Consider the following 26,828-nt stretch of genomic DNA (forward strand, 5'->3'; position numbering starts at 1 on the left):
ACTGCGTAATATTAAAGAGGAAACACCAAGTTCACAATCCCCTATTAGCAGAACTTCCTTTTCTGGAGGGTCGTCTGGTAGAACAAGGACTAAGAGAGACACAGGCGTGTTCCACTGGTTTGGGAGTTCATTGAGAAACCATGAACAACAAACACAAGACCAAATTCGTTGCCTTTGAATACACGTCTATTGTAACAGTTGCAACAACAATTTTAAGGAAAAACAAAATTCAGTTAACATTAGCTTGTAAGGTAATAGGCACCAGTCTGTCTAGTTTGCTGTGTGAAGATGGGATGTGTCAGTATGCCTCAAGGTAATTTGTGAGCCACAGATGCCAGTTTATGATAAATCACAATCTTTCATTACATTAAATAATACATCAGAAATCAACACTTAAGAACATTTATTCTAGAGTTAAACGGCAGTCAATACGTCTTGTCTTTTTGGTTTTGATGAATTAATAAGTTGACTTTAGAGTGTCCAGCAGCAAAAGTAACTTTAATTTTAATAGATATTTTAATAGACATGAGACAAAGTCTGCAGCAACATCACCCTGTGACAACTGGATCGTCTCACAACATCAAAGTACCTCAGTGTGACAGAAGGACTGAATCTACATCGTGTCAAGAATTCAGGATACGCTTTTTAAGTTTTATACAAATAAACCTTTTTCAAATTTTACCAACTTTAATGATGAAAACAGAAAACTTACAAGCATTTACATGACACTATGGAGTATTAACACAAAATTATAGCTATACCTTGAGGGTAAGGAGGATCCCGTTCTACCTGTTGTGATAAATTACAGACTTTAAATGTTTAAAATAGTGAATCATTAATCAACACATTTAACAGGTCAGACATGATTATCACAGTTTTATGGCAGTCGTGACTTTAATTTTTGTTATTCATTGTCTAGTTTGAAACTATAACTTGGCCCTATTCTGTGCAGCATCAGAGCTCAGATGATTTCTGAGGAAATCTTGGATCTTCTTCCACATGTGGACCTCAGCTGCTGCGTGGGACTTGGGCTCACCTCCCCACAAGACTGGCTTGCCTAAAACCCCATGGAAGCTGGAAGGGCAGTAGGGTCCATAAGGTGGCTCTAAGTAGTGTCCAGCTCCAGGGTATGACACACTCTCAAACTTCTCCTTCCCGTGACGCTTCAGTCTCTCCACCATCTCATCCACGTAAGCCTTGCTGTCCCAGTTAAGGTCATCCTCAGAGGCCACAAAGAGGAAATGTCCTTTGGCTCGTTCAATGGGAATCAGGCTGCCCTTGTTCTCCTCCGCCAGAGGATTGTTTAAAACGTATTTGGTGTTGAAGGCCCCTGACTCAGTGGGAATCACTTTCTTTAAATCAAACATTAATGCAGAATGTATTTGTCTTTTCTTATAGTAGAGAGGCAAAGCTACATTGGCAGAGCAGCCATTGATCCACACTGTGGCCTCAATATCTGGTAGGTAAGAAGCAACTGATAAGGCAAGATCTCCACTTTTGGAAAGGGATATTACACCAACTTTTTTACTGGAACCCTGTGGAAAAACATGTCAATGAACAGCCATCAAAGTTGTCTTCAACAACTATGAGTCTTCCAGAATAAATTAACTCACCTTAGTTAGTTTTTTTAGAAACTCGACAGCTTCTTCCAAATAATCCAGGTGGATCTCCTTAATGTTTTTAGGCAGGTCATCGTGGCCATACAGGGCAACAGTCAGAACCAAAAATCCTCTGCTGGCCAACAGAGAGGCTCTTTTCTCTGACAGACCTCCACCAAAAGTGTACAAATCTAACACAGCTGGGAAGGGACCCCTGCCTGGAATGAAACATACATGCAAAGCAAGCATATTTTTGTATGGAGCTAAAATTATGAGTAACTGTAACTAGGACATTTTCAAGTATGTACTTTTTTTCCTAAATGATGCTGACAAACCTGGAGGAGTAAACAGGACTCCTCGAATGTTCCCCTCTTTGATGGGGACCCGAATGACCCCATCTCCCATTAGAATCCTCTCATTAGTCGCCTCTGCCAGAATCCGGCCCTCACCTGCCTCCTCGTGCACTGAGAACTTTACCATGGATGGATTAAGGGCATTTATCTTCTGAAGTCTTTTATGCAAAGAGTGCGGTGTCATTGACCAAAGCAGACCCATCGGTTCAACCCCAACGTAGCTCCCACTGAGTGAGGGGTCTCTCTTCAAGTCAATCTCCCCGTTGCCATTGGCTCTGTAGGTGGCCGCAGAGCTGAACACAGTTCCCTTGTCGTCGGTTGAGCTGGCTCTCAGGGAGACCACCTGCCTCGACCTCAGCCCGGCCACCTTCACCTGAATAGGCTCATCAAACAGACACCTGGCACTCGGGAGCAGCCTCAGCCTGACTTGGGAAGCCATGTCTTCAGCAACTTTCCTTTAAGTTACACGTTTAGACTTTGCCCTATAGAAAAATAAACAAAATAGTGCTACTGCACACGTTATTTTTATTACTCTAAGAGGTGCTGTGAACTTTAGCCTTTTAGAGTACACACTGGCCTTGTGGTAAAGTTAAAGAGTCCTATTGTATTTCACTCCAACTCTAGCATCCAAAGTGGATCTAAACGACGATGTGATATACGTCTTCCAGCTTTGTTTGGCTCAACAGAACTGTTAAGTTTCAAGGGTCCTGTGCGCTTTTATTTTGATGCCTTCCTTCCTACTTCCCTAACCCTCTCAGACCTGCAGTAACAGAACTACAGAAGCATTAGCGCTAGCTAAAAATCTTTTCTTCCCCCCACCAAGGGTAAAAGAGCAGGAAATATTTTTACATTTCTGTAAAAGCCTGAAGCCTCACCACCTAGACTTTTGTCGAGGATCAAGGGAAGACAGAGTACAAGAAAAGCTTCGTAAAGACTTTGGCTTCACTAACTAGTACATTTAAGCATTATACATACGACTTAAGCCTGAAAACAAAAGCTTTACCTGACGCTTAACCCTCCAAATGTGGAGGCATACACTCACGAAATCTCCCACCACTACTGTCAAACGAGCAAAAAGTGTGCAGAGAGCCACGACAAACTCGAGCGCTTATCAAAACAGGAAGTTATCACTAATCCCTTCACAATAAGAGCCTGAACTGCAAACAAACGCAGAGCTGCTCGGTACCGATTATAGCCCCCCAACCCCCCTTCCCCTCTCTCTCTTCCTCTCCACTGCATGGCTTTGGAAAATGTGAATGAGAGAGTGATATTATACCCCTTTCGTCAAAAAAAGTGACAGGTTACTTCCGGAGCTCATTAATTATTCATGAGCTCCGGAAGTCCGGAAGTAGGAAGTAATTAAATTATCCCCTAATTAAATTATCCTCTAATTAAATTAGCTCCGGAAGTCCGGAAGTAGGAAGTAATTAAATAATAAAAATATGATATTCATAAAAAATATGATATTCATAAAAATATGATATTCATAAAAATATGATATTCATAAAAATATAATTGATTATTTAGAAAGTTTTTTATATATCAAATTAGCAGTCTTTTATTTCTTTAAGCAATTAAAAAATTTATTTATTTTTTTATGCTCAAAAAACGCCATCTGGTGGCGGGTCAGTGTGTGTGCGCGCGCCCGCGCGCGCCCGAGGCTGTGTGTCTGGGCGCGCGGGGGCGCGCCCGTGTCTCCGGACCGTGCTCTCTCGGGCTCCGTGCTCATGTGTTTAAAAATGTATTAAACCATATTAAAATTGTTTAGTTAAACTTGTGCTTTTGTAACGTTCAGTATGGCCACAAACACATGCTGCATGCCTTGGGGGAAAACTTTATTTAGATTTATATGCATTTGTAGATTTAGAATAAAACTCATACTCAGAAAAAACAACTCGCGCGATCCCCGCAGCCCCCTTAACCTAATCCTTAGATACATAAGCAGGGAAAACTCCTTAAAAAACCCTCCGCTATTTCTCCAAAACCCTACAATAACTTGTTAGGGTACCCCCTCTATTCCCAAAACCTTATATTCGATAACAGGGAAAATCCTGAAAAAATCCTTAGTCTTTTTTCTCAAATTCAGCGCCCCGCGGCTCCCTTCATGCTCAGCCAAACAAAGCCAAAACTCCTTTTAAAAATTTCTCCGCGATTTCTCCAAAACCCCTAGAATAACTTGTTAGCTACCCCTCTATTCCCAAAAAAAAAGCGCTATAATCCAAAAACATTGGGAAAGCTCCTTACTCTTTTTTCTTCAAAAACTTGCCTCTTGCTAGCTACCTCTAAAATTCTACGCAGAGTCTAAGTTCTACCTCGCTCTTAATCGCACCGACCCGCAACAGCTTCCAGAGCATAATTTGTCCTGCTTGTTCGCTCCCCGCTCTGCTCCCTAATGCGCTGCTTACCTCGTTTGAAAATTCCCCCCTTAGACCAACTCCGCCTCACTGCGCCCCGCTGCCAATCACATAACAAATCGCACGGCTCCCTTCGCACCCCGGTTAGCCAATCGGCTCCAGGTCTGATTTTACGATCTCCCGCTGATGTTAAGACTATCTTCGAACCCCCAGAAGACCCCTGCCTTCAGCCATATCAACAACTGGAACCGCTCAGACTGCTTGCGACTTCGCATAGGGAGCGGCCGATTTCAACAGCAACTTGCGTCTCTTTCCTTATCCGCATATCATTCGGTAAGTGTTAATCTTGCTCTCTAACTACATTTTTGCATTTTCCTTTTTACCATTCTGTCAATCCTTTCATTTAAATAAATAAATAAATATCACAATGGTTTGTAACAGGTACAATACACCATCCATCCATCCATTCGCCTCCACTTATCCTTTTCTCAGGCTCGCGCAGTGCGCTGGAGCCTATCCCACGTACAATACACTTTAAAATATATATAAGCTCCACTTTTAACTCCCGTAAAAGTTTATACATTACATGTCTACATCACCTATCATGGCCTCATCGGGTATCTCATATCATCTTGTTATTGTTATGTTATGCTCCTTTGATATTTTGCTAGTTTGCGTGTTTTAAAACTCTTTTTGTTTTTCTTTATATTTTTAGACCCAGATGTGTTAACCTGATCCCTGCGAAACACCAGCTCTGCGTGGATTTTGACCGCGAGTGACCGGATGTTGTTTCCGGCCTGAGGTTGCCTGAAATGCCGTGAGGCTCGTTTGAAAGATTGCGCCCGAGACCAACTCCGCCTCCAAGGCATGCCTACCTTTAGCTGCCACCAGTGAGATATCAGAGCCGGGCTCCACATATCCAATCAGGAGCACGAGCAAGACAGCTTTTGCAGACTCTCCAGAAATATACAAGTCCTTACCAACTGCTCTGCAACCCAGTGTTTCTGGTCCCCTCACTAACATCGCTTTTTGAGATATTTTTTATGAACCACCAAAAAAGCAATTTTACCCCACAGTACAGAAGACTGGGTCTGAGGGCAGCAGCGGGGACAAATGATTGTAATGAAGCGACGGACATTTCATGGCTGGTCTTGCATAATCGTGAGTTATTATGTCATATGGTGATAAGTACATAGTTTTGCAAGAGGCATACAAGCACTGTGGAAAAAGTAATCATAAAACTGTTTTTGTGAACACCCTACGTTATGCTTTAAAAAATGTGATACATGTAATGTGATCATCAAAGAACATGATTTTTTTTAAAAAAAAAACTTTTATTCTTATGCTTTTAAAGTATGTCAGATTATCTTAAAACACTTATTTGTATGTTATAATGTTTTTCTTACACCATGTGTAATTTTTATAGACACCTTATTCATTGTATCAATGTGTAATTATGTATCTTTTGATAAATAAATAAAATATTTAATCTTGTATTTGTGTACTTTCTGGTGATTCAATAAAAAATTAGTCACATATCGCTCTGATAAACACAGATGGCTGAAAGAAATGTTTGATGGAACAAAGGAAACAAGTGTCTTGCTGCTAAACTTTTAAGTCACCATGGTTTAAATGAGAAAGTCTGTATGTAAAACATGAAAAACTCCATATCAGTGATATCTACAAAGGTGTACTCATTTCTTTGTAATGGTACTTTACTGTTCCAATGAAACAAAAAGAAAATCTCATTTTTAAAGTACATTTTTCGGCCATCCTGACCTATTTTCAGGGGCAAGAATGTTGATGTTAGACTGTGTTTTAAATCAGGTTGTGATCTTAAACTAACTATCACAGCACTGATTTCAGTTGTAATCTCAATTAGAATCCCAATTTGGCTTTTCTCCAGTCAGTGTTATGGTGAAATTTAACTTGTTCTTTTGTGTAATTGCACATGGCCCAGCAAAGGACCCCTTAGTAAACTGTACAGCATAAGTTTTCAATTCACTTTTGTCAGAAAACTTCACAGTATGAGAAGTTACAGCACAGTTTCTCCAAACGTGTGGTTCTTTTTCAGCCAGCGTGCTTTTAGAGCATCTACATTAGCTCATGTAGTAAAAGTACAATCAGTAAGTGTACTTTAACATTTGAGATTCCGAGTCACTCTTGCTTAGATCATGTGAACTATATCATGAACCTTTTTTTGTATAATGCATCAAACGTGTTCAAATCAGTTTATTTTCAATTTATTTTAACTAATCTAGAGACAAGCAACTCCTTTTTAGCTTCTGTTATGTATTTACTTCTCACACCTTAATCTAGATGTTAGTGTTCTCAGAGTTAACATGTCTCATGTTGCCATGTTGTATTTCTAATACCCAGCCTCAGTGTTCGCCCTGTTGACCCTCAAATCCAAACACCAATGATCTAGATATTCACAAAATTCATAAGGAGATTCTTAAGGTCTTAAGTTTTGTTGTTTTTATGTTTTACAAAAAGAAAACTTCACATTTTTTATATTTTTAAACGAAAGTGACATGCAAGGATATTTTTCTTTAGTGATGTTGCTTCAGCAATCTCAAATACTAATTATTCTGGGAATATTTATGGTCAAACTATGTGATTTTCCAAATGTGTGTGTGTGTGGAGTAAAATGACCTTGTTCTTATGATGTTGTCACCGTGAATCATTTAGGATTAACAACACAAATTGTATCGATAGCAGAAACAGTCTTATAACTTATAATTCTCACACGTTACCGCTAGTTTTACAAACGCAGTCTTCTTCAGCTCTGTTTATGTAGCTTTTATGAAACTGATTTTCCATAGTACAAGTAGAATTTATTTTTTCTTTGCTCTCCAGTATAAATGCAATAATTTGCAGGCTTTTTACTGAAACTCTCACAATGCAACACTCAATGCTCAGAGCTTCATATATCAACAGCTCTGAAAATATCTTCTTTTTTAAAGTAATGTAGGACAGGATCTCTCACTCTCTGTGTCTCAAAAAAACCCAACTAAACTGGCAATCACCACTAAACAAATGAAAGTAGTTTATGGCTTTTTTATCAGCTGCATTTCTTTCATTTATGTATTGATCCCATTGTTTATTGGTAATGCTTTTAGGTCACTGTTTTAGCATGTCTGCCTCACACTCCATTTAAACAGTTTAACAGATAGTGGGGTCTGGTAAGGAAGTTGGGGGGAAGCAGACAACTCCATAGGAAGAGTCTTTTTGTCTTTTCTCCACTGTAAAAGATAGCAAGGCAGTGTGAAACTTTCTTTGCGGGAAAGACAAAACTGAGAGCCATGCTAGGCTCAGTGAGAGACTCTGCTCACCCTCTGCCCCAGCGATGGCAGTCCCTCACCAAGCTCGATTTCTGTTCTTTGTCTTGATTAAAGAATGTTAGCTACCGCTCATCGCTTGTCTGCAGGCTTTATTAAATGGAAAACTTCCACAACAACCTCTAAACAGTGGTTTATGGCTTTTTGTCACCTGCAACACCATGTAACACTTGGATGTTAGATTCTTTTACCAGTCAGTGTTGTTAGCCCCAACCCCCAGGCTCCAGGTGTCTGAGCTCTAACCCTGGCTGCCAAATGTCCCCCTGAGGCCTTTGTGCCTTTTACCACCAGACTAAGTTTGTAGTCCTATCTACTAATATTATTTTATTTTTTTATTATAGCACAAGGTTCAGTTAGGTTACTACTTTGACTTCCTCAATTTGAGCACATTTCTGACCCGATACTTTATCAAGCTTTTACTCGAGTGTTTTTGACACTAGCAGCTGTACTTCTACTTAAGTGAAAATTGCCTGCAATTTTGCCACCTCAGTTGCCACTTTTCTGGAGTTTGTACACTTTTTATATTGAAACGTTCAACGTTTTACGTGTTATCCTTGATCACAGTTCTAAACAAGTTAACTTTCTTCACTTCAAAGTAACCCAAAAAAAGAAACTATATGTCCAGTTCTCTTTACTCCAAACCTGGTTTAAGGCTATGCTGTTGTTGTGATATGGCCATACAAATAATATTAAGTTTAATTAATCTTAAAAAAAAAAGGCTGCTTCATGGCTACCTGTTCAGAGAATTTGCAGACTTTTATGGAAACTGTCACAATGTAACACTCTCACTGTCAAAACAGGGTTGATCCATGTTTCTATGAACACTGATTAATATATCAACAGCTCTGAAAATCCTTTTTTTTTTTTTTTAAAGTAAAGCAGAACAGGATCTCTGTATCTCTAAAAATCCCAACAAAACTGGCAATCACCTCTAAACAAATGGAAGTAGTTTATGGATCTTTATCACCTGCAACACCATGTAACACCTAGATGTTAGACTCTTTTACCATCACATTTGCAAGGGTTTATGTGTTATCCTTGATCACAGTTCTAAATAAGTTAACTTTCTTGACATAAAAGTAGCCCAAAGAAGACAAATATATGTCCAGTTCTTTTTTACTCCAAACCTACTGATCGGAAAACATTATGTGATGCTGGAAGTTTTCATCCTATCCATCTGCAAAACAAGTTTACCTGTAAGCCAACACATTAGACGTAAGCAAATTTGTGAAATTCCTGAACAATGTGCTTTGTGGAGTAGCAGTAGTACTAGAACTAGTACTAGTAGTCCTAGTATTCTGCAGCAACCAGGCTTCAAGAGTGATCACTCTTCTGGCTTTCAAATGGTGAAAACATGTCACAGTCTTAACCGCAAATCAGAAATGTTGGTAAATTTAAAAAGGAATTTAAACGTCAGCTTTGACATAGACACAGACTTTATTAATGCCACACTCAGGAAATTCACATGTTACACATGATTTAGCTCACCTGCTAAATCCCCAGAGCAATAACCCCATCAGCACCATTAGCCTGAGTGTTGATCCTCCAGGTGAGTGAGTGGAGTTGAGTGTGTGTGTGTGTGTGTGTGTGTGTGTGTGTGTGTGTGTGTGTGTGTGTGTGTGATCAGAGGTGAAGCTGCTTTCTGCAAAGTCTCATCAACAACCAAGAAGAGTCTAAAAGCACTAAATATGAAACAGACCATTTACCATACCCAACACTGAGCTCCTGCACAGTCAGATGGAGTGAAACATAATGTCCCAGTGGTGTTCTGTTGGATTTAGCAGGTGAGCGTTGTTGCCAGTCAAAACCTTTTTGGAAACTCTTTACAAGAATCAATGTAATTATTTGTTTTACTTGAATCAAATGTATTGGTTTATATACCTGAAATAAAACTTTTTTTTGGAAACCCGTTACATCAAATAAAACTTTCTTGGAAAAGCATTGCAAGAATCAATCGAGTTATTTGTTTTACCCCATTCAAATCTATTGGTTTCATTACATCAAATTAAATAATTTTGGAAACCCGTTACATCAAATAAAACTTTCTTGGAAAAACTTTACAAGAATCAATGTAATTAATTGTTTTTTTTATTTGAATCAAATGTATTGGTTTATATACTTGAAATAAAACTTTTTTGGAAACCCTGTACATGAAGTAAAAGGTTTTTGATCTTGTAAGTTCTGGCTTTAATATTTTCAGCTGATAAAGTGAACTTCATACAAACTCTGTGTTAGAAAAATGGGATAGTTTACTACATGCTATAAAAACACAATCCTTAATCTTTTATTTTGCAACTTTATCTTTCTGTTCTGGTTTTTAGAGTGATTGTTTTATTGACTCGTACTTTGGGAATCACCCTGTTGTGAGAAAAGGATAAGCTGGGAGAGAATACAGCATTATACAAGCAGAGTGTTTTAGCTGTATCCGTAGATCTAAGACATAAACCTTTATACTGATATGCTTTATACTGATATGGTAAAATTCTCTGAGTGTATTGGTTGTATATGACAAGTATTTGTAAATCATTAGTAGTTACTCTTGCATAGGTGTTTTGCTTGTTTTAAATTTGTGCACTATTTATTTTTATTTTTTGTATTTTGTAATGAATCTCTAATTCACTTTTTCTTGTTGGCCTTGTTGTGTGTACCTCACAAGTCAAATTATACATTGTGATGGAGCAGTCACAATACACCCGCACGAGACACAGTTTGATTTTTCTAACACAGAGTTTGTATGAAGTTCACTTTATCAGCTGAAAATATTAAAGCCAGAACTTACAAGATCAAAAACCTTTTACTTCATGTACAGGGTTTCCAAAAAAGTTTTATTTCAAGTATATAAACCAATACATTTGATTCAAGTAAAACAAATAATTACATTGATTCTTGTAAAGTTTTTCCAAGAAAGTTTTATTTGATGTAACGGGTTTCCAAAATTATTTAATTTGATGTAATGAAACCAATAGATTTGAATGGGGTAAAACAAATAACTCGATTGATTCTTGCAATGCTTTTCCAAGAAAGTTTTATTTGATGTAACGGGTTTCCAAAAAAAAGTTTTATTTCAGGTATATAAACCAATACATTTGATTCAAGTAAAACAAATAATTACATTGATTCTTGTAAAGAGTTTCCAAAAAGGTTTTGACTGGCAACAACGCTCACCTGCTAAATCCAACAGAACACCACTGGGACATTATGTTTCACTCCATCTGACTGTGCAGGAGCTCAGTGTTGGGTATGGTAAATGGTCTGTTTCATATTTAGTGCTTTTAGACTCTTCTTGGTTGTTGATGAGACTTTGCAGAAAGCAGCTTCACCTCTGATCACACACACACACACACACACACACACACACACACACACACACACACACACACACACACTCACTCAACTCCACTCACTCACCTGGAGGATCAACACTCAGGCTAATGGTGCTGATGGGGTTATTGCTCTGGGGATTTAGCAGGTGAGCTAAATCATGTGTAACATGTGAATTTCCTGAGTGTGGCATTAATAAAGTCTGTGTCTATGTCAAAGCTGACGTTTAAATTCCTTTTTAAATTTACCAACATTTCTGATTTGCGGTTAAGACTGTGACATGTTTTCACCATTTGAAAGCCAGAAGAGTGATCACTCTTGAAGCCTGGTTGCTGCAGAATACTAGGACTACTAGTACTAGTTCTAGTACTACTGCTACTCCACAAAGCACATTGTTCAGGAATTTCACAAATTTGCTTACGTCTAATGTGTTGGCTTACAGGTAAACTTGTTTTGCAGATGGATAGGATGAAAACTTCCAGCATCACATAATGTTTTCCGATCAGTAGGTTTGGAGTAAAAAAGAACTGGACATATATTTGTCTTCTTTGGGCTACTTTTATGTCAAGAAAGTTAACTTATTTAGAACTGTGATCAAGGATAACACATAAACCCTTGCAAATGTGATGGTAAAAGAGTCTAACATCTAGGTGTTACATGGTGTTGCAGGTGATAAAGATCCATAAACTACTTCCATTTGTTTAGAGGTGATTGCCAGTTTTGTTGGGATTTTTAGAGATACAGAGATCCTGTTCTGCTTTACTTTAAAAAAAAAAAAAAAGGATTTTCAGAGCTGTTGATATATTAATCAGTGTTCATAGAAACATGGATCAACCCTGTTTTGACAGTGAGAGTGTTACATTGTGACAGTTTCCATAAAAGTCTGCAAATTCTCTGAACAGGTAGCCATGAAGCAGCCTTTTTTTTTTAAGATTAATTAAACTTAATATTATTTGTATGGCCATATCACAACAACAGCATAGCCTTAAACCAGGTTTGGAGTAAAGAGAACTGGACATATAGTTTCTTTTTTTGGGTTACTTTGAAGTGAAGAAAGTTAACTTGTTTAGAACTGTGATCAAGGATAACACGTAAAACGTTGAACGTTTCAATATAAAAAGTGTACAAACTCCAGAAAAGTGGCAACTGAGGTGGCAAAATTGCAGGCAATTTTCACTTAAGTAGAAGTACAGCTGCTAGTGTCAAAAACACTCGAGTAAAAGCTTGATAAAGTATCGGGTCAGAAATGTGCTCAAATTGAGGAAGTCAAAGTAGTAACCTAACTGAACCTTGTGCTATAATAAAAAAATAAAATAATATTAGTAGATAGGACTACAAACTTAGTCTGGTGGTAAAAGGCACAAAGGCCTCAGGGGGACATTTGGCAGCCAGGGTTAGAGCTCAGACACCTGGAGCCTGGGGGTTGGGGCTAACAACACTGACTGGTAAAAGAATCTAACATCCAAGTGTTACATGGTGTTGCAGGTGACAAAAAGCCATAAACCACTGTTTAGAGGTTGTTGTGGAAGTTTTCCATTTAATAAAGCCTGCAGACAAGCGATGAGCGGTAGCTAACATTCTTTAATCAAGACAAAGAACAGAAATCGAGCTTGGTGAGGGACTGCCATCGCTGGGGCAGAGGGTGAGCAGAGTCTCTCACTGAGCCTAGCATGGCTCTCAGTTTTGTCTTTCCCGCAAAGAAAGTTTCACACTGCCTTGCTATCTTTTACAGTGGAGAAAAGACAAAAAGACTCTTCCTATGGAGTTGTCTGCTTCCCCCCAACTTCCTTACCAGACCCCACTATCTGTTAAACTGTTTAAATGGAGTGTGAGGCAGACATGCTAAAACAGTGACCTAAAAGCATTACCAATAAACAATGGGATCAATACATAAATGAAAGAAATGCAGCTGATAAAAAAGCCATAAACTACTTTCATTTGTTTAGTGGTGATTGCCAGTTTAGTTGGGTTTTTTTGAGACACAGAGAGTGAGAGATCCTGTCCTACATTACTTTAAAAAAGAAGATATTTTCAGAGCTGTTGATATATGAAGCTCTGAGCATTGAGTGTTGCATTGTGAGAGTTTCAGTAAAAAGCCTGCAAATTATTGCATTTATACTGGAGAGCAAAGAAAAAATAAATTCTACTTGTACTATGGAAAATCAGTTTCATAAAAGCTACATAAACAGAGCTGAAGAAGACTGCGTTTGTAAAACTAGCGGTAACGTGTGAGAATTATAAGTTATAAGACTGTTTCTGCTATCGATACAATTTGTGTTGTTAATCCTAAATGATTCACGGTGACAACATCATAAGAACAAGGTCATTTTACTCCACACACACACACATTTGGAAAATCACATAGTTTGACCATAAATATTCCCAGAATAATTAGTATTTGAGATTGCTGAAGCAACATCACTAAAGAAAAATATCCTTGCATGTCACTTTCGTTTAAAAATATAAAAAATGTGAAGTTTTCTTTTTGTAAAACATAAAAACAACAAAACTTAAGACCTTAAGAATCTCCTTATGAATTTTGTGAATATCTAGATCATTGGTGTTTGGATTTGAGGGTCAACAGGGCGAACACTGAGGCTGGGTATTAGAAATACAACATGGCAACATGAGACATGTTAACTCTGAGAACACTAACATCTAGATTAAGGTGTGAGAAGTAAATACATAACAGAAGCTAAAAAGGAGTTGCTTGTCTCTAGATTAGTTAAAATAAATTGAAAATAAACTGATTTGAACACGTTTGATGCATTATACAAAAAAAGGTTCATGATATAGTTCACATGATCTAAGCAAGAGTGACTCGGAATCTCAAATGTTAAAGTACACTTACTGATTGTACTTTTACTACATGAGCTAATGTAGATGCTCTAAAAGCACGCTGGCTGAAAAAGAACCACACGTTTGGAGAAACTGTGCTGTAACTTCTCATACTGTGAAGTTTTCTGACAAAAGTGAATTGAAAACTTATGCTGTACAGTTTACTAAGGGGTCCTTTGCTGGGCCATGTGCAATTACACAAAAGAACAAGTTAAATTTCACCATAACACTGACTGGAGAAAAGCCAAATTGGGATTCTAATTGAGATTACAACTGAAATCAGTGCTGTGATAGTTAGTTTAAGATCACAACCTGATTTAAAACACAGTCTAACATCAACATTCTTGCCCCTGAAAATAGGTCAGGATGGCCGAAAAATGTACTTTAAAAATGAGATTTTCTTTTTGTTTCATTGGAACAGTAAAGTACCATTACAAAGAAATGAGTACACCTTTGTAGATATCACTGATATGGAGTTTTTCATGTTTTACATACAGACTTTCTCATTTAAACCATGGTGACTTAAAAGTTTAGCAGCAAGACACTTGTTTCCTTTGTTCCATCAAACATTTCTTTCAGCCATCTGTGTTTATCAGAGCGATATGTGACTAATTTTTTATTGAATCACCAGAAAGTACACAAATACAAGATTAAATATTTTATTTATTTATCAAAAGATACATAATTACACATTGATACAATGAATAAGGTGTCTATAAAAATTACACATGGTGTAAGAAAAACATTATAACATACAAATAAGTGTTTTAAGATAATCTGACATACTTTAAAAGCATAAGAATAAAAGTTTTTTTTTTAAAAAAAATCATGTTCTTTGATGATCACATTACATGTATCACATTTTTTAAAGCATAACGTAGGGTGTTCACAAAAACAGTTTTATGATTACTTTTTCCACAGTGCTTGTATGCCTCTTGCAAAACTATGTACTTATCACCATATGACATAATAACTCACGATTATGCAAGACCAGCCATGAAATGTCCGTCGCTTCATTACAATCATTTGTCCCCGCTGCTGCCCTCAGACCCAGTCTTCTGTACTGTGGGGTAAAATTGCTTTTTTGGTGGTTCATAAAAAATATCTCAAAAAGCGATGTTAGTGAGGGGACCAGAAACACTGGGTTGCAGAGCAGTTGGTAAGGACTTGTATATTTCTGGAGAGTCTGCAAAAGCTGTCTTGCTCGTGCTCCTGATTGGATATGTGGAGCCCGGCTCTGATATCTCACTGGTGGCAGCTAAAGGTAGGCATGCCTTGGAGGCGGAGTTGGTCTCGGGCGCAATCTTTCAAACGAGCCTCACGGCATTTCAGGCAACCTCAGGCCGGAAACAACATCCGGTCACTCGCGGTCAAAATCCACGCAGAGCTGGTGTTTCGCAGGGATCAGGTTAACACATCTGGGTCTAAAAATATAAAGAAAAACAAAAAGAGTTTTAAAACACGCAAACTAGCAAAATATCAAAGGAGCATAACATAACAATAACAAGATGATATGAGATACCCGATGAGGCCATGATAGGTGATGTAGACATGTAATGTATAAACTTTTACGGGAGTTAAAAGTGGAGCTTATATATATTTTAAAGTGTATTGTACGTGGGATAGGCTCCAGCGCACTGCGCGAGCCTGAGAAAAGGATAAGTGGAGGCGAATGGATGGATGGATGGTGTATTGTACCTGTTACAAACCATTGTGATATTTATTTATTTATTTAAATGAAAGGATTGACAGAATGGTAAAAAGGAAAATGCAAAAATGTAGTTAGAGAGCAAGATTAACACTTACCGAATGATATGCGGATAAGGAAAGAGACGCAAGTTGCTGTTGAAATCGGCCGCTCCCTATGCGAAGTCGCAAGCAGTCTGAGCGGTTCCAGTTGTTGATATGGCTGAAGGCAGGGGTCTTCTGGGGGTTCGAAGATAGTCTTAACATCAGCGGGAGATCGTAAAATCAGACCTGGAGCCGATTGGCTAACCGGGGTGCGAAGGGAGCCGTGCGATTTGTTATGTGATTGGCAGCGGGGCGCAGTGAGGCGGAGTTGGTCTAAGGGGGGAATTTTCAAACGAGGTAAGCAGCGCATTAGGGAGCAGAGCGGGGAGCGAACAAGCAGGACAAATTATGCTCTGGAAGCTGTTGCGGGTCGGTGCGATTAAGAGCGAGGTAGAACTTAGACTCTGCGTAGAATTTTAGAGGTAGCTAGCAAGAGGCAAGTTTTTGAAGAAAAAAGAGTAAGGAGCTTTCCCAATGTTTTTGGATTATAGCGCTTTTTTTTTGGGAATAGAGGGGTAGCTAACAAGTTATTCTAGGGGTTTTGGAGAAATCGCGGAGAAATTTTTAAAAGGAGTTTTGGCTTTGTTTGGCTGAGCATGAAGGGAGCCGCGGGGCGCTGAATTTGAGAAAAAAGACTAAGGATTTTTTCAGGATTTTCCCTGTTATCGAATATAAGGTTTTGGGAATAGAGGGGGTACCCTAACAAGTTATTGTAGGGTTTTGGAGAAATAGCGGAGGGTTTTTTAAGGAGTTTTCCCTGCTTATGTATCTAAGGATTAGGTTAAGGGGGCTGCGGGGATCGCGCGAGTTGTTTTTTCTGAGTATGAGTTTTATTCTAAATCTACAAATGCATATAAATCTAAATAAAGTTTTCCCCCAAGGCATGCAGCATGTGTTTGTGGCCATACTGAACGTTACAAAAGCACAAGTTTAACTAAACAATTTTAATATGGTTTAATACATTTTTAAACACATGAGCACGGAGCCCGAGAGAGCACGGTCCGGAGACACGGGCGCGCCCCCGCGCGCCCAGACACACAGCCTCGGGCGCGCGCGGGCGCGCGCACACACACTGACCCGCCACCAGATGGCGTTTTTTGAGCATAAAAAAATAAATAATTTTTTTAATTGCTTAAAGAAATAAAAGAATGCTAATTTGATATATAAAAAACTTTCTAAATAATCAATTATATTTTTATGAATATCATATTTTTATGAATATCATATTTTTTATGAATATCATATTTTTATTATTTAATTACTTCCTACTTCCGGACTTCCGGAGCTAATTTAATTAGAGGATAATTTAATTAGGGGATAATTTAATTACTTCCTACTTCCGGACTTCCGGAGCTCATGAATAATTAATGAGCTCCGGAAGTAACCTGTCACTTTTTTTGACGAAAGGGGTATAATATCACTCTCTTGAATGCGTGCACAAAATTCAGACTTTTAATTGTATTTTCTTAAGTTCTAAAGCTTTATCTGCAATCATACTACATCAAAGTAATTAAGTAATAGAAAAACAACTAAATTAAAACTGAACAGTTAAACAAAAAATTCAATGTTTTTCATTGTCTACAGTACCTTAAGAAATTTCAGTATGTGTTTTTTTATGTAGAAAAAAGGAAACTGCTTGAAGATAATAATAATAATGATGATGGATTGGATTTATGTAGCGCTTTTCAAGGCACCCAATGCCACTATTCATTCACTCTCGCATTCTCACTGGTGGAGGCAAGCTACGGTTGTAGCCAGCCACAGCTGCCCTGGGGCAGACTGACAGAAGCGAGGCCGCCTACTGGTGTTGGCCCCTCTGGCCAACACCACAGATACGCTTCCCAACCCCCTGAGCCACGGTCGCCGTAATAACAACCTTTTGTTTAATAAATGCTGAAAACCCTGGGAAATCGCACATTGACTACAATGAGACTACAATATGACTACAATAAGATTATAACACAGTATCCAACATCAGGATTTAAGGGCAGAACCAGAAATAGAAGAAAATTTTAGAAGTACTTACAAGAAGCATTAACAGAAGCTTGCCGGAAAATAAACAAAAAGTTGTTGGAGAGTCCAGGGCTTTTTCCAGAAACCACGTTAAGAAAAGATGCGGAATTTGTTAATCGTGAGATGAGGGAAATTCCACGTTTTGTGTTATACATAGAGGGCTAGCTTACCAAGTTACCAGGATTAAAAAAAAAAAACCTACCTAAATGGCTGGCAGGTTTTCTTCAACACACCTTAAGTTTTTGTTTGACTCCTCCCCTCATGCTGCATCTGTCTGAAACTGTTCCTCATTTCCACATTTATGTAATCATCAAAGCACATAGTGATTTGAAAATTGCAGCTTTTCTGGTATTAAGAGATGACCACCTTACTACTTAGTAACATATTCAATAGAACATGTTGGATTTGTTGGAGGTAGTTACCAGTATGTCAGGTTTTGTTCCCGGCTTCCTGTTTAATTCGTCTTCTTGCCAAAGTTACTTTGAGGTGACTAGCTTTGTTGAGTTTTATGGTCAGTTATAATATTTTTATATATATATATATTTTTTTTATAAAACAGGCCCTGGGACAAAGGGGGTAAGGTCAAGAACTGGTCCAGGATCACACAACAAACACTCAATAATAGATCACAGATAAAAGACCACCCCCACAGGACTACTGGTAGTGGCCATGTCCTTTCCCCAACATATATATTCATTTCACCTAGTAATAACCTCCAACAGGTGCTCTCCAGGTACTCTATCTTCCTCCCACAGCGAAGCAACATGAAGTTTGGGATAGATGGTGCTCTAAATTGGTTGTAGATGTGATTCTGTGTCTTTTTGTGCTTTAATATCAGGAATTATTTTGTCTAATTAAATATTGACTGGCAGCTTTTCTGGGGTGTACCCTGCCTCTCTCTAAATGTCGGACAGGATAGGCTCCAGCCCCCTTAATTATTGGGTAAGTGTTAAGTGAATTGGATAAGTGGTTAAGAAAAATTTAGGGATATTTTGGCTGGGGATCGTAAGCATATTTATAAACTGAAGGAGTACGTTTAATATTAATAATATAAATGTACTACATTTGACAGATGTACAGATAAGAGCTAGAAGCTCCATTAACAGAAAAAGAATTAACCATGTAATATTTCTTATATCAAACAATATAGTGCCAGGGCTGGATGGCTTCCCGGCTGAGTTCTATAAGCTTTTCTGGGATATGCTCAGCCCAATATATTTAAAATGTATCCAAGGAATAAAACAAACTGGTATTATTCCCTGTGATTTAAACACAGCTGCTATCACAGTTCTTCTTAAACCTTGCAGGGATCCCACTGTCACATGTAGTTATTGATCACTCTCACTAATTAATACAGATATGAAAATTATAACCAAGGCAGTAACAATCAGAATTGAGAAAGTCATCTCATCCATAATTCACCTGGATCAAACTGGTTTTATCAAACACAGACACTCCCCAAACAATACACCTAGACTTTTGGATTTAACGGCTTCAACAGGAAGCCGTTAGGAAAAGCTTTGTAAAGACATTTGTGCAGAGAGCCATGACAGACTGGAGTGCTTACCAAAACAAAAAGTTACCACTGATCCCTTTGGAATAAGAACCTGAGTTGCAAACAAATGCAGAGCTGCTGGATATGTTTTTTTAATAATCTCTCTTTTGAATTTAACCTTTTGGATTTAATGTCAACTTAAATACAGTTTCAGTCAGTGGCAGACCTGTAATATTTGACCTGTACTAAATGAGTATAATAGTATTTGCCAGTGTGGCAAGCACGTCCCATTTTACTTAGAGGTTAACTCTAATGGAGCCAATGTTGCTATGTGAACTTTGCTCCAGATACCATTCCTGCTATCCAGAAAGTACATCATGAAAAGCTATTCGTGTACACGCAGAACACCCAAAACAACGCTTAACAACAGTGCAATCCTCTATGCCAGGGGTCTCAAACTCGCGGCCCGCAGGACGATAGTTTTTGGCCCCCACCTTAATATGAAAATTTAATGTTAGTGCGACCCGCGAGTTTGATAATGTATTTTAATGTATGACGTATGGAGTGTTTCTTTCTTTTCTGTACCTGGCTGGCTTCCTCCTTTGGGCAAACGCGGACATTCGCCCCAGCGCGCTGCGTTCACAACACTTCAAAAAAAGTTTTTTTTTTTAAGTTGCTGCCCAGCGGGACATTATACGTATATAGATTTATACACACGTCAGTGGGATTTTTAGTTATTTTTTCACAGAGAGAGATCTCATATTAACTCTCAAAGTGATGCGTAGGCGGCGGGATAAAAGAAAAGTAATGAACTCAATGCAGCCCAATTTAGTCTGCAGTCACATAGCGACACCTGTTCATCGGCAATAACAGTCCCCGGTAACCCGGACTAATTATAGAGTCGCACCGTAATTTGTCGGTCGATGTTTTTTATTTGCATCACTCCGTTTGCATTGCAGCATACATGAACATTACATATATTTCAATATAATGTAAAAGCAGTCAAAACAACTAACATCAGAAACAGGTGATGTTATTTGTTATATGTCACGGTGTCATTTCCGCTTCTTTCTCCTGTAACAACAGCCCGGCGGATAACAGTCCGTGAGCAGTCGCCTTTTTTGCGCTCCCTGCACTTTCTACCATCTGCAAATGCCACGGTGTTCGTGTCATCGTGAAAGACATGAACATCGAGCGTAAAAACAAAGGAGACTGCTACCGGCTTTTTATCTTCCGATCGCCGTGCTACGGTTGCAAGAAGAAGAAGGGGGAAATGACGTTCTCTATGCGTTGAGACGTTCTCCGTCCGTCGGCTAAATGCTTGATTGAAACTTCAATCCGACATTATTATTATTTATTAAACTTTATTAAGAAACAATATACAGAACATGTATACAACCAGAACAAAATTAACATATGCCAGGGGGTGTAATTCAAATAATTTGTAATTACTACAAATAGTAATAGTTTTCATAGCCTTTTTGTCAAGTGATCCACGAATCAATTTTATGTAACATAAAACATCATTATAGTAATGTTTAAAATTAGGCTTTTTGTTACTGTATTTGCATTTGTGAAAATAAATTTTTGCTAAGATAACTAACAAGTTTATTATAAAGTAAACATCTTCTTTTTTTTTTGCCTTCGAAAGAAACAAAATACAACGTTTTCCCATTTCACAGTAAAGTCTTTATAGAGATGTCCAGCAATGAATCTACTGAAGTCTTTCCAAAATGTTCTAGTGTATGAACAGATCCAGAAGAGGTGTTGCACAGTCTCAGGATGGCTTCCACAAAATCCACAGTTCACATTTATGTCCCTTTTGAACTTTGTCATATAATTAGCAGGATAAAATTTATGCAGTATTTTAAATGAGACTTCCTTCACTTTATTCGTTACCAGATACTTGTTAGGAATTGTCCATACTCTTTTCCAGTTAATGTCACTGACAAAGAAATTCCAGTAAGAGACCACATGTGGAATAGTTAGAGATTCTGTCTGGAACAAAGCACGAATATTCTTATTACTTTTACTGTGGTTTGTTAGACAGATTCTTCCTATGTGTGAATCTAAAGGGTTGGGGAGAGAAACAGATGATATGCAAGGTTGAATACCTTTAAAAAGCATTGTAATACCCGTAGGTATTGCATCAAATAATATGGCATATTCTTTGGGTGTGGCTGGAAATTTATAGGTGTTTAAGAATTCTGAATAGGACATAAGCTGCCCATTAGGATTAAACAGCTAATTCACTAAAACAATCCATTTCTCAACCCACCTAGAAAAAAATAATGATCTATTTTTATAGGAAATGCAATATTTCTTTGTTGAGCACAGGGGCACCCCGACGTGTCTTATTTGCACAGAGAAAGTTGCGGTGCACAAGGAATACAATTTGAAATGTCATTACACAACTAGACATGCTGAGGTGTATGCAAAATACCAGGGAGATGAGAGAGCGAACCGGGTTGCCAGTCTTAAAACAGATCTACTGAGGCAGCAAGATTTCTTCAAGAAAGCAACCAAAGAGAATAATGCAGCAGTCGAAGCTAGCTACGTGGTTAGTGAGATGATTGCTAAAGCAGGGAAGCCATTCACAGAAGGTGAATTTGTCAAAAAGTCCATATTGCAGGCTGCAAATATAGTCTGTCCGGAAAAGAAAGGTCAGTTTAGCAACATCAGCCTTTCTGCCAACACCGTAGCAGATCGCATTTCTGACCTGTCAAGTGACATTTACGACCAACTGTGTGAGAAAGCCAAATGTTTCAGTGTATACTCAGTCGCTCTTGATGACACAACAGACATCACCGACACTGCCCAGCTCGCAATGTATGTCCGTGGTGTTGATGACAGTTTTGAAGCGATGGAGAAGCTGCTCACAGTAATTCCAATGCATGGCCAGACCACCACTCAGGAGATATTTCACAAGCTGTGTGATGCCATTGAGAATGTTGGTTTGCCATGGAAGAGGTTTGTTGGAATAACAACAGATGGAGCGCCATCAATGACAGGTAGGAAAAATGGACTGGTGGCACTTGTTCAAAAAAAACTGGAAGAGGAAGGCGTGGAGGAGGCCATTGCTCTGCACTGCATTATCCATCAGCAGGTCCTTTGCAGCAAATGCCTGAAGTTTGACAATGTGATGTCTATTGTTGTGAAATGCATCAACCAAATCAGATCCAGGGGCTTAAAGCACCGAAGGTTCCATGCTTTTTTAGAGGAAATGGAGTCAGAATATGGGGATGTGCTCTACTTCACTGAGGTATGTTGGCTCAGCAGGGGAAATGTATTAAAGAGATTTTTTGAGTTGAGAACAGAAGTGAAAGCCTTCATGGAGAAGGATGGAGTAAGTGTTCCTGTGCTAACTGATCCCAAATTGCTCATGGACTTAGCTTTTCTTGTTGATATAACACATGAGCTTAATGTACTGAACAAGAAGTTACAAGGCCAGGGGCAACTTGTCAGTGCTGCCTATGACAACGTGAGAGCATTCTCCACAAAACTTGCGCTCTGGAAAGCTCAGCTCTCTCAGACAAACCTTTGCCATTTCCCAGCATGCAAGGCACTCGTGGATGCAGGCACACCATTCAGTGCTGACAAGTATGTTGATGTCATTTTGAGGCTACAGGAGGAATTTGATCACAGATTTGCTGACTTCAAGACACACAGAGCCACCTTTCAAATTTTTGCAGACCTCTTCTCCTTTGATGTGCAAGATGCCCCTTCTGTGCTTCAATTGGAGCTCATTGAGCTGCAGTGCAACTCTGAACTCAAAGCGAAGTTCAGGGAGGTGAGTGGAAAAGCAGAAAAGCTTGGACAATTTTTGAGAGAATTGAGCCCTAGTTTCCCTCGGCTTTCCCGAATGTTCAAGCGGACCATGTGCCTTTTTGGTAGCACATACTTGTGCGAAAAGCTCTTCTCCACTTTGAACTTCAATAAGTCCAAGTACAGGTCCAGACTTACGGATGATCATCTTCAAGACATACTGAGGGTCGCAACTGCTTCCTCCCTCAGGCCAAATCTGGCTCGGCTATGCGAGAGGAAACCCTGCCAGGTCTCTAGCAGCAAGGAGTAGGCAAGAGAAGCCATGTTCAGAAGAACAGTTCATTTTCTACAGTGTTCCATTCATGTTCAGAAGAAGGTTATAGAACTGTTAATACAGACATTTCAATCTAAATACAGCAGATATAGAAGACTGAAAAAAACACAAGTTCACTGACTAAAAATATCTTATTATTGTTTTATTTATGTAAGATAAGAGAGATAAGATAAGATAGAACTTTATTAATCCCTCGGGTGGGTTCCTCTGGGAAATTTCCAAAAAAGCACAGCACCGACAGAAGTTACAGAGTTATACACACACACATATATATAAATACAGAGACAATATAAATAAAATATACGAAGGGGATAAATAGAATAAATAGGAATAAAAATAAAAATACAAGTGAATTGCACATTTCAAGTATTGAGTCTATATCAATCTGTATTACAGATTGATTAATTTTCTTATTAATTCTTAATTTGCTTATTTATTTTTCATATTTTGTGTTAAAAAATAAAAATAAAGAGATTTGCGAAGATTGGAATTTTTTTAACCATGCCTTTCTTGTGGAAAACCTAATGCGGCCCAGCCTCACCCAGACTCTGCCTCCAGCGGCCCTCAGCTAAATTGAGTTTGAGACCCCTGTTCTTATGCATTTCTGACTAGAGCTTTTTTCGTGTGTCTGACTCTCTTCTGACTACAAATATGTAGGACTACTTTCTTTCATTTGCGCAAAATCTCTCAAATTAGAAACATCCTGTTTAAGAGTGATGTTGAAAAACTAGTTTATGCATTATTACTTCTAGGCAGAACTACTGTAATTCATTATTATCAGGCTGTCGTAAAAATTCCCTGAAACACCTTCAGGTGACCCAAAATGCTCCAGTAAGAGTACTGACAGGGAAAGAAGGACCATATTTAAGAAAAAAAAATCCAAAACAAAGAAGTGAGAGTTCAGGAGGCTAGCGGCAGAGACACAGCAGTTAAGAGGGCTGACCAGGAGGCTGGCAAAGAAAGACAGAGCAGATCTGGAGGCCGACCATGACCATAAAGATCCTCGGCTGACAAGACTAGAGACCGTTGTCAGTTTATACGTCAAGGACCTCCTCAATCACACTAACACTTCTTCTGTAGAGGAAATAGAGTCTGGGGATGAGGTATATGAGTCTGGGCACTGAGGCAGTCTTTGGTGGGAGGACCCCTAGGGAGGATTTTTATGAGAATCAGCACCCCCAAGTCTGAGGCCATGTTCCTCAGCTGGAAAAAAGTGGAGCGCCCACTCCGAGTTAGGGATGAGTTGCTGACCCAGGTGAAAGAGTTTATGTATCTCAGGGTCTTGTTCACGTATCATGAGAGAGGGGATTCCTTTTTTGATTCCTTTTGTCTGTACATTCATGTCCTTGGTTTCGGTCATCTCTCCTGATCTTGTCATTCTATAGGAATGTATTTAGGTTTAATGAGAGTAAAAGAATATTTAAGCGTTAACATGAAGTGGAAACTTGAACATTTAAGTAGTTGTTCATGCTTTGAAACAGCTAGAAAGAAGAATTAAACTGTCTAATACAGGGAATAATTGTATTAAACATAAAAAACCTTTAATTTAAATCCATCCATCTAGAATTTACAAGTTTAAGGCTTGGTAATTTAGTAACATCACGTAAGATCATGAGATGAAATCTATTGGGCCGAGCTAACTGCGGTAACGCGTTGACGCCATGCAGTCCCATGCAGCGGGCGACCCGCATTAACTCGCTAACGGAGATTTGCCGAGTTAATGCGGTTATGGCGTTAACGTGATTTTAACGAGACTAACGCTGACAGCACTAGAAAATCTAGAATAGAAAATGAAATTATCATGGTTTTGGTAAGAGAAATTAAAATTACCAAACTGCATGAAACTGAACATTAAAACAAAACGTTAAAGGGAAATTTTCATTTGTATTTTTTTCTCCCACACAGTCTTTTTGGATAGCAAGGATTGGAGTGTGTCAAGGTTAATATATCACATTTATCTATACCAGAGTTGCAAATGTTTAACCGAAAACCAAAGGCACATTCTGTTCTTCTACAAATCCTTACCATATCCAAATTCAAACGTTTGAACTATCGAGCCAAGCGACCCGCAGAAAATAACTGCTAAAGCACTTGCAGAGAAACTGGACAGACTGCAATGTGATAGAAAAGCTAAATTAAATAAAGCTAATCATCTACAAGAGAGTATATGAAAATAATATCTATATTGTAAGTACATCACTAGATATAGATAATAGTATCTATATCTATATGGTTCAAGCCTCAACTAATGATTCTGTTGCTTTGTGTAATGAAGCAAGAACTATTCATGGTTCTTTGATCTGTGTGTTACCAGATGATGAAAATGAAAAGCATGAAACATGGTTTAAAGCAAAAACAATGTGTTATGATGAGTTTATTTATGAAGTGAGTGAATGGTTATCTGGTTGCGAACATTTGCATTTAAAATATTGGTGTTGATGATGGTGTTAATCCAGAGGACAGTGTTTCAAATGTGGCTGGTAAGCCTTCCATCATTAAAAGGTCAACTAGTGGTAAAATAAGCACAACATCCTCTGCAAGAATAAAAGAAAAGCCAGAAAAAGCTCTGTAACACACATACAGTTTCTAGGTCTGACCAACAATCTCCATCACCAACCAGTGTTGCCTTCTACTTTTAAATATCCTATGAACCTCAAGTAAAGCAGCAATCTGAGAGCGAAATATACCGGCTCCATTCTTTTAGTACAGGTAAGCAGTAATATTCTATAATAACTTCTCACACCTTCTATTCGAGCGCCCTCTGTCAGACATCATTTACAGTTTCAATAAAGCTGCATTCACAAACACTGCAACCCAGTTTTACTGTTAAGCGACAATTACAGTTCACCGTTTTGAGTTGTTTGTATCCACTTATCAGGAACCCGACTATAGTTTGAAAGTCCAGGGCATGCAAAGTTCATTCTTGCACAATGCTCGACTTTAAAGGGACCATCAGTGTGAAGCACTCTGGAAAGACTGGAGCAAACGGTGGACTGACTTCTTAACAAATCAGTTGTTAAGAACTTCAGTGTGGTGACTGATTAGTCAATGACTGAACAATCAACAGACTTGTAACCTTTCAGTAACATGTGTGTGCTGTATGAACTATAATATTAAAAAATATTATGTTACTCTTGTACATGTATTCAAGGATCATGCTGCTAACTCAACAAAAACAATCAGGTCAGATGTTAAAATGACCTGTTTTCTGCATTCTAAAATAATCTACAAACTTACCTACAGACCGTTTGTTTTGAAAACAGCTGAAATATAATATGATCATTTCTGGAGCTGATTTGACATCGGCTTTCAGGATATCCAGGAACAGATCGACATGTTACATACTACCCTAAAACTCAGTGTAGAAGCGCACGAACGTTTAAGCGGTTAACAAGCGGCGGCTGGCTCGACTGTGGTGGGTAAAAACACCGATGTCAACACATTAAAGTGAAATAAAATCAGACACTTTTTGCAGGCTGACTTTAAACTCTGCAAAACCGATTTTCTCAAGAATAAACCACTGCAGAAAAGCAAACGTCACCCATTATATATATATATATAATATATCCTAAAAAATTATATATCTTGTGCTTAACTTTTGCAAATAGGTAATATTTTGATAATT

The 26,828-nt window shown here is 38.4% G+C and overlaps 1 protein-coding gene across 3 annotated transcripts; it reads right to left on the reverse strand.

Annotated features, from left to right (window-relative positions):
- Positions 1-479: 479 nt before the first annotated feature.
- Positions 480-19,949, reverse strand: LOC113010521 (acyl-coenzyme A thioesterase 5-like). Of its 3 annotated transcripts, none has more exons than XM_026149617.1 (4): positions 19,690-19,949; positions 1,934-2,433; positions 1,614-1,816; positions 480-1,535 (listed from the first exon to the last, which is right to left on the reverse strand). In XM_026149617.1, the coding sequence occupies exons 2-4, from the start codon at positions 2,388-2,390 to the stop codon at positions 927-929; spliced, it is 1,269 nt and encodes a 422-aa protein (XP_026005402.1). In that variant the 5' UTR covers positions 2,391-2,433; positions 19,690-19,949; the 3' UTR covers positions 480-926. The 3 variants fall into 3 exon arrangements, with proteins under 3 accessions (XP_026005402.1, XP_026005400.1, XP_026005401.1); XM_026149615.1 differs by lacking the exon at positions 19,690-19,949 and adding an exon at positions 2,955-3,119; XM_026149616.1 differs by lacking the exon at positions 19,690-19,949 and adding an exon at positions 2,955-3,119 and having other exon boundaries at positions 1,934-2,461.
- Between the last annotated feature and the right edge of the window lie 6,879 nt (positions 19,950-26,828).

This window comes from Astatotilapia calliptera, chromosome 18 (assembly GCF_900246225.1).
Source record: "Astatotilapia calliptera chromosome 18, fAstCal1.2, whole genome shotgun sequence".
NCBI lineage: Eukaryota > Metazoa > Chordata > Actinopteri > Cichliformes > Cichlidae > Astatotilapia > Astatotilapia calliptera.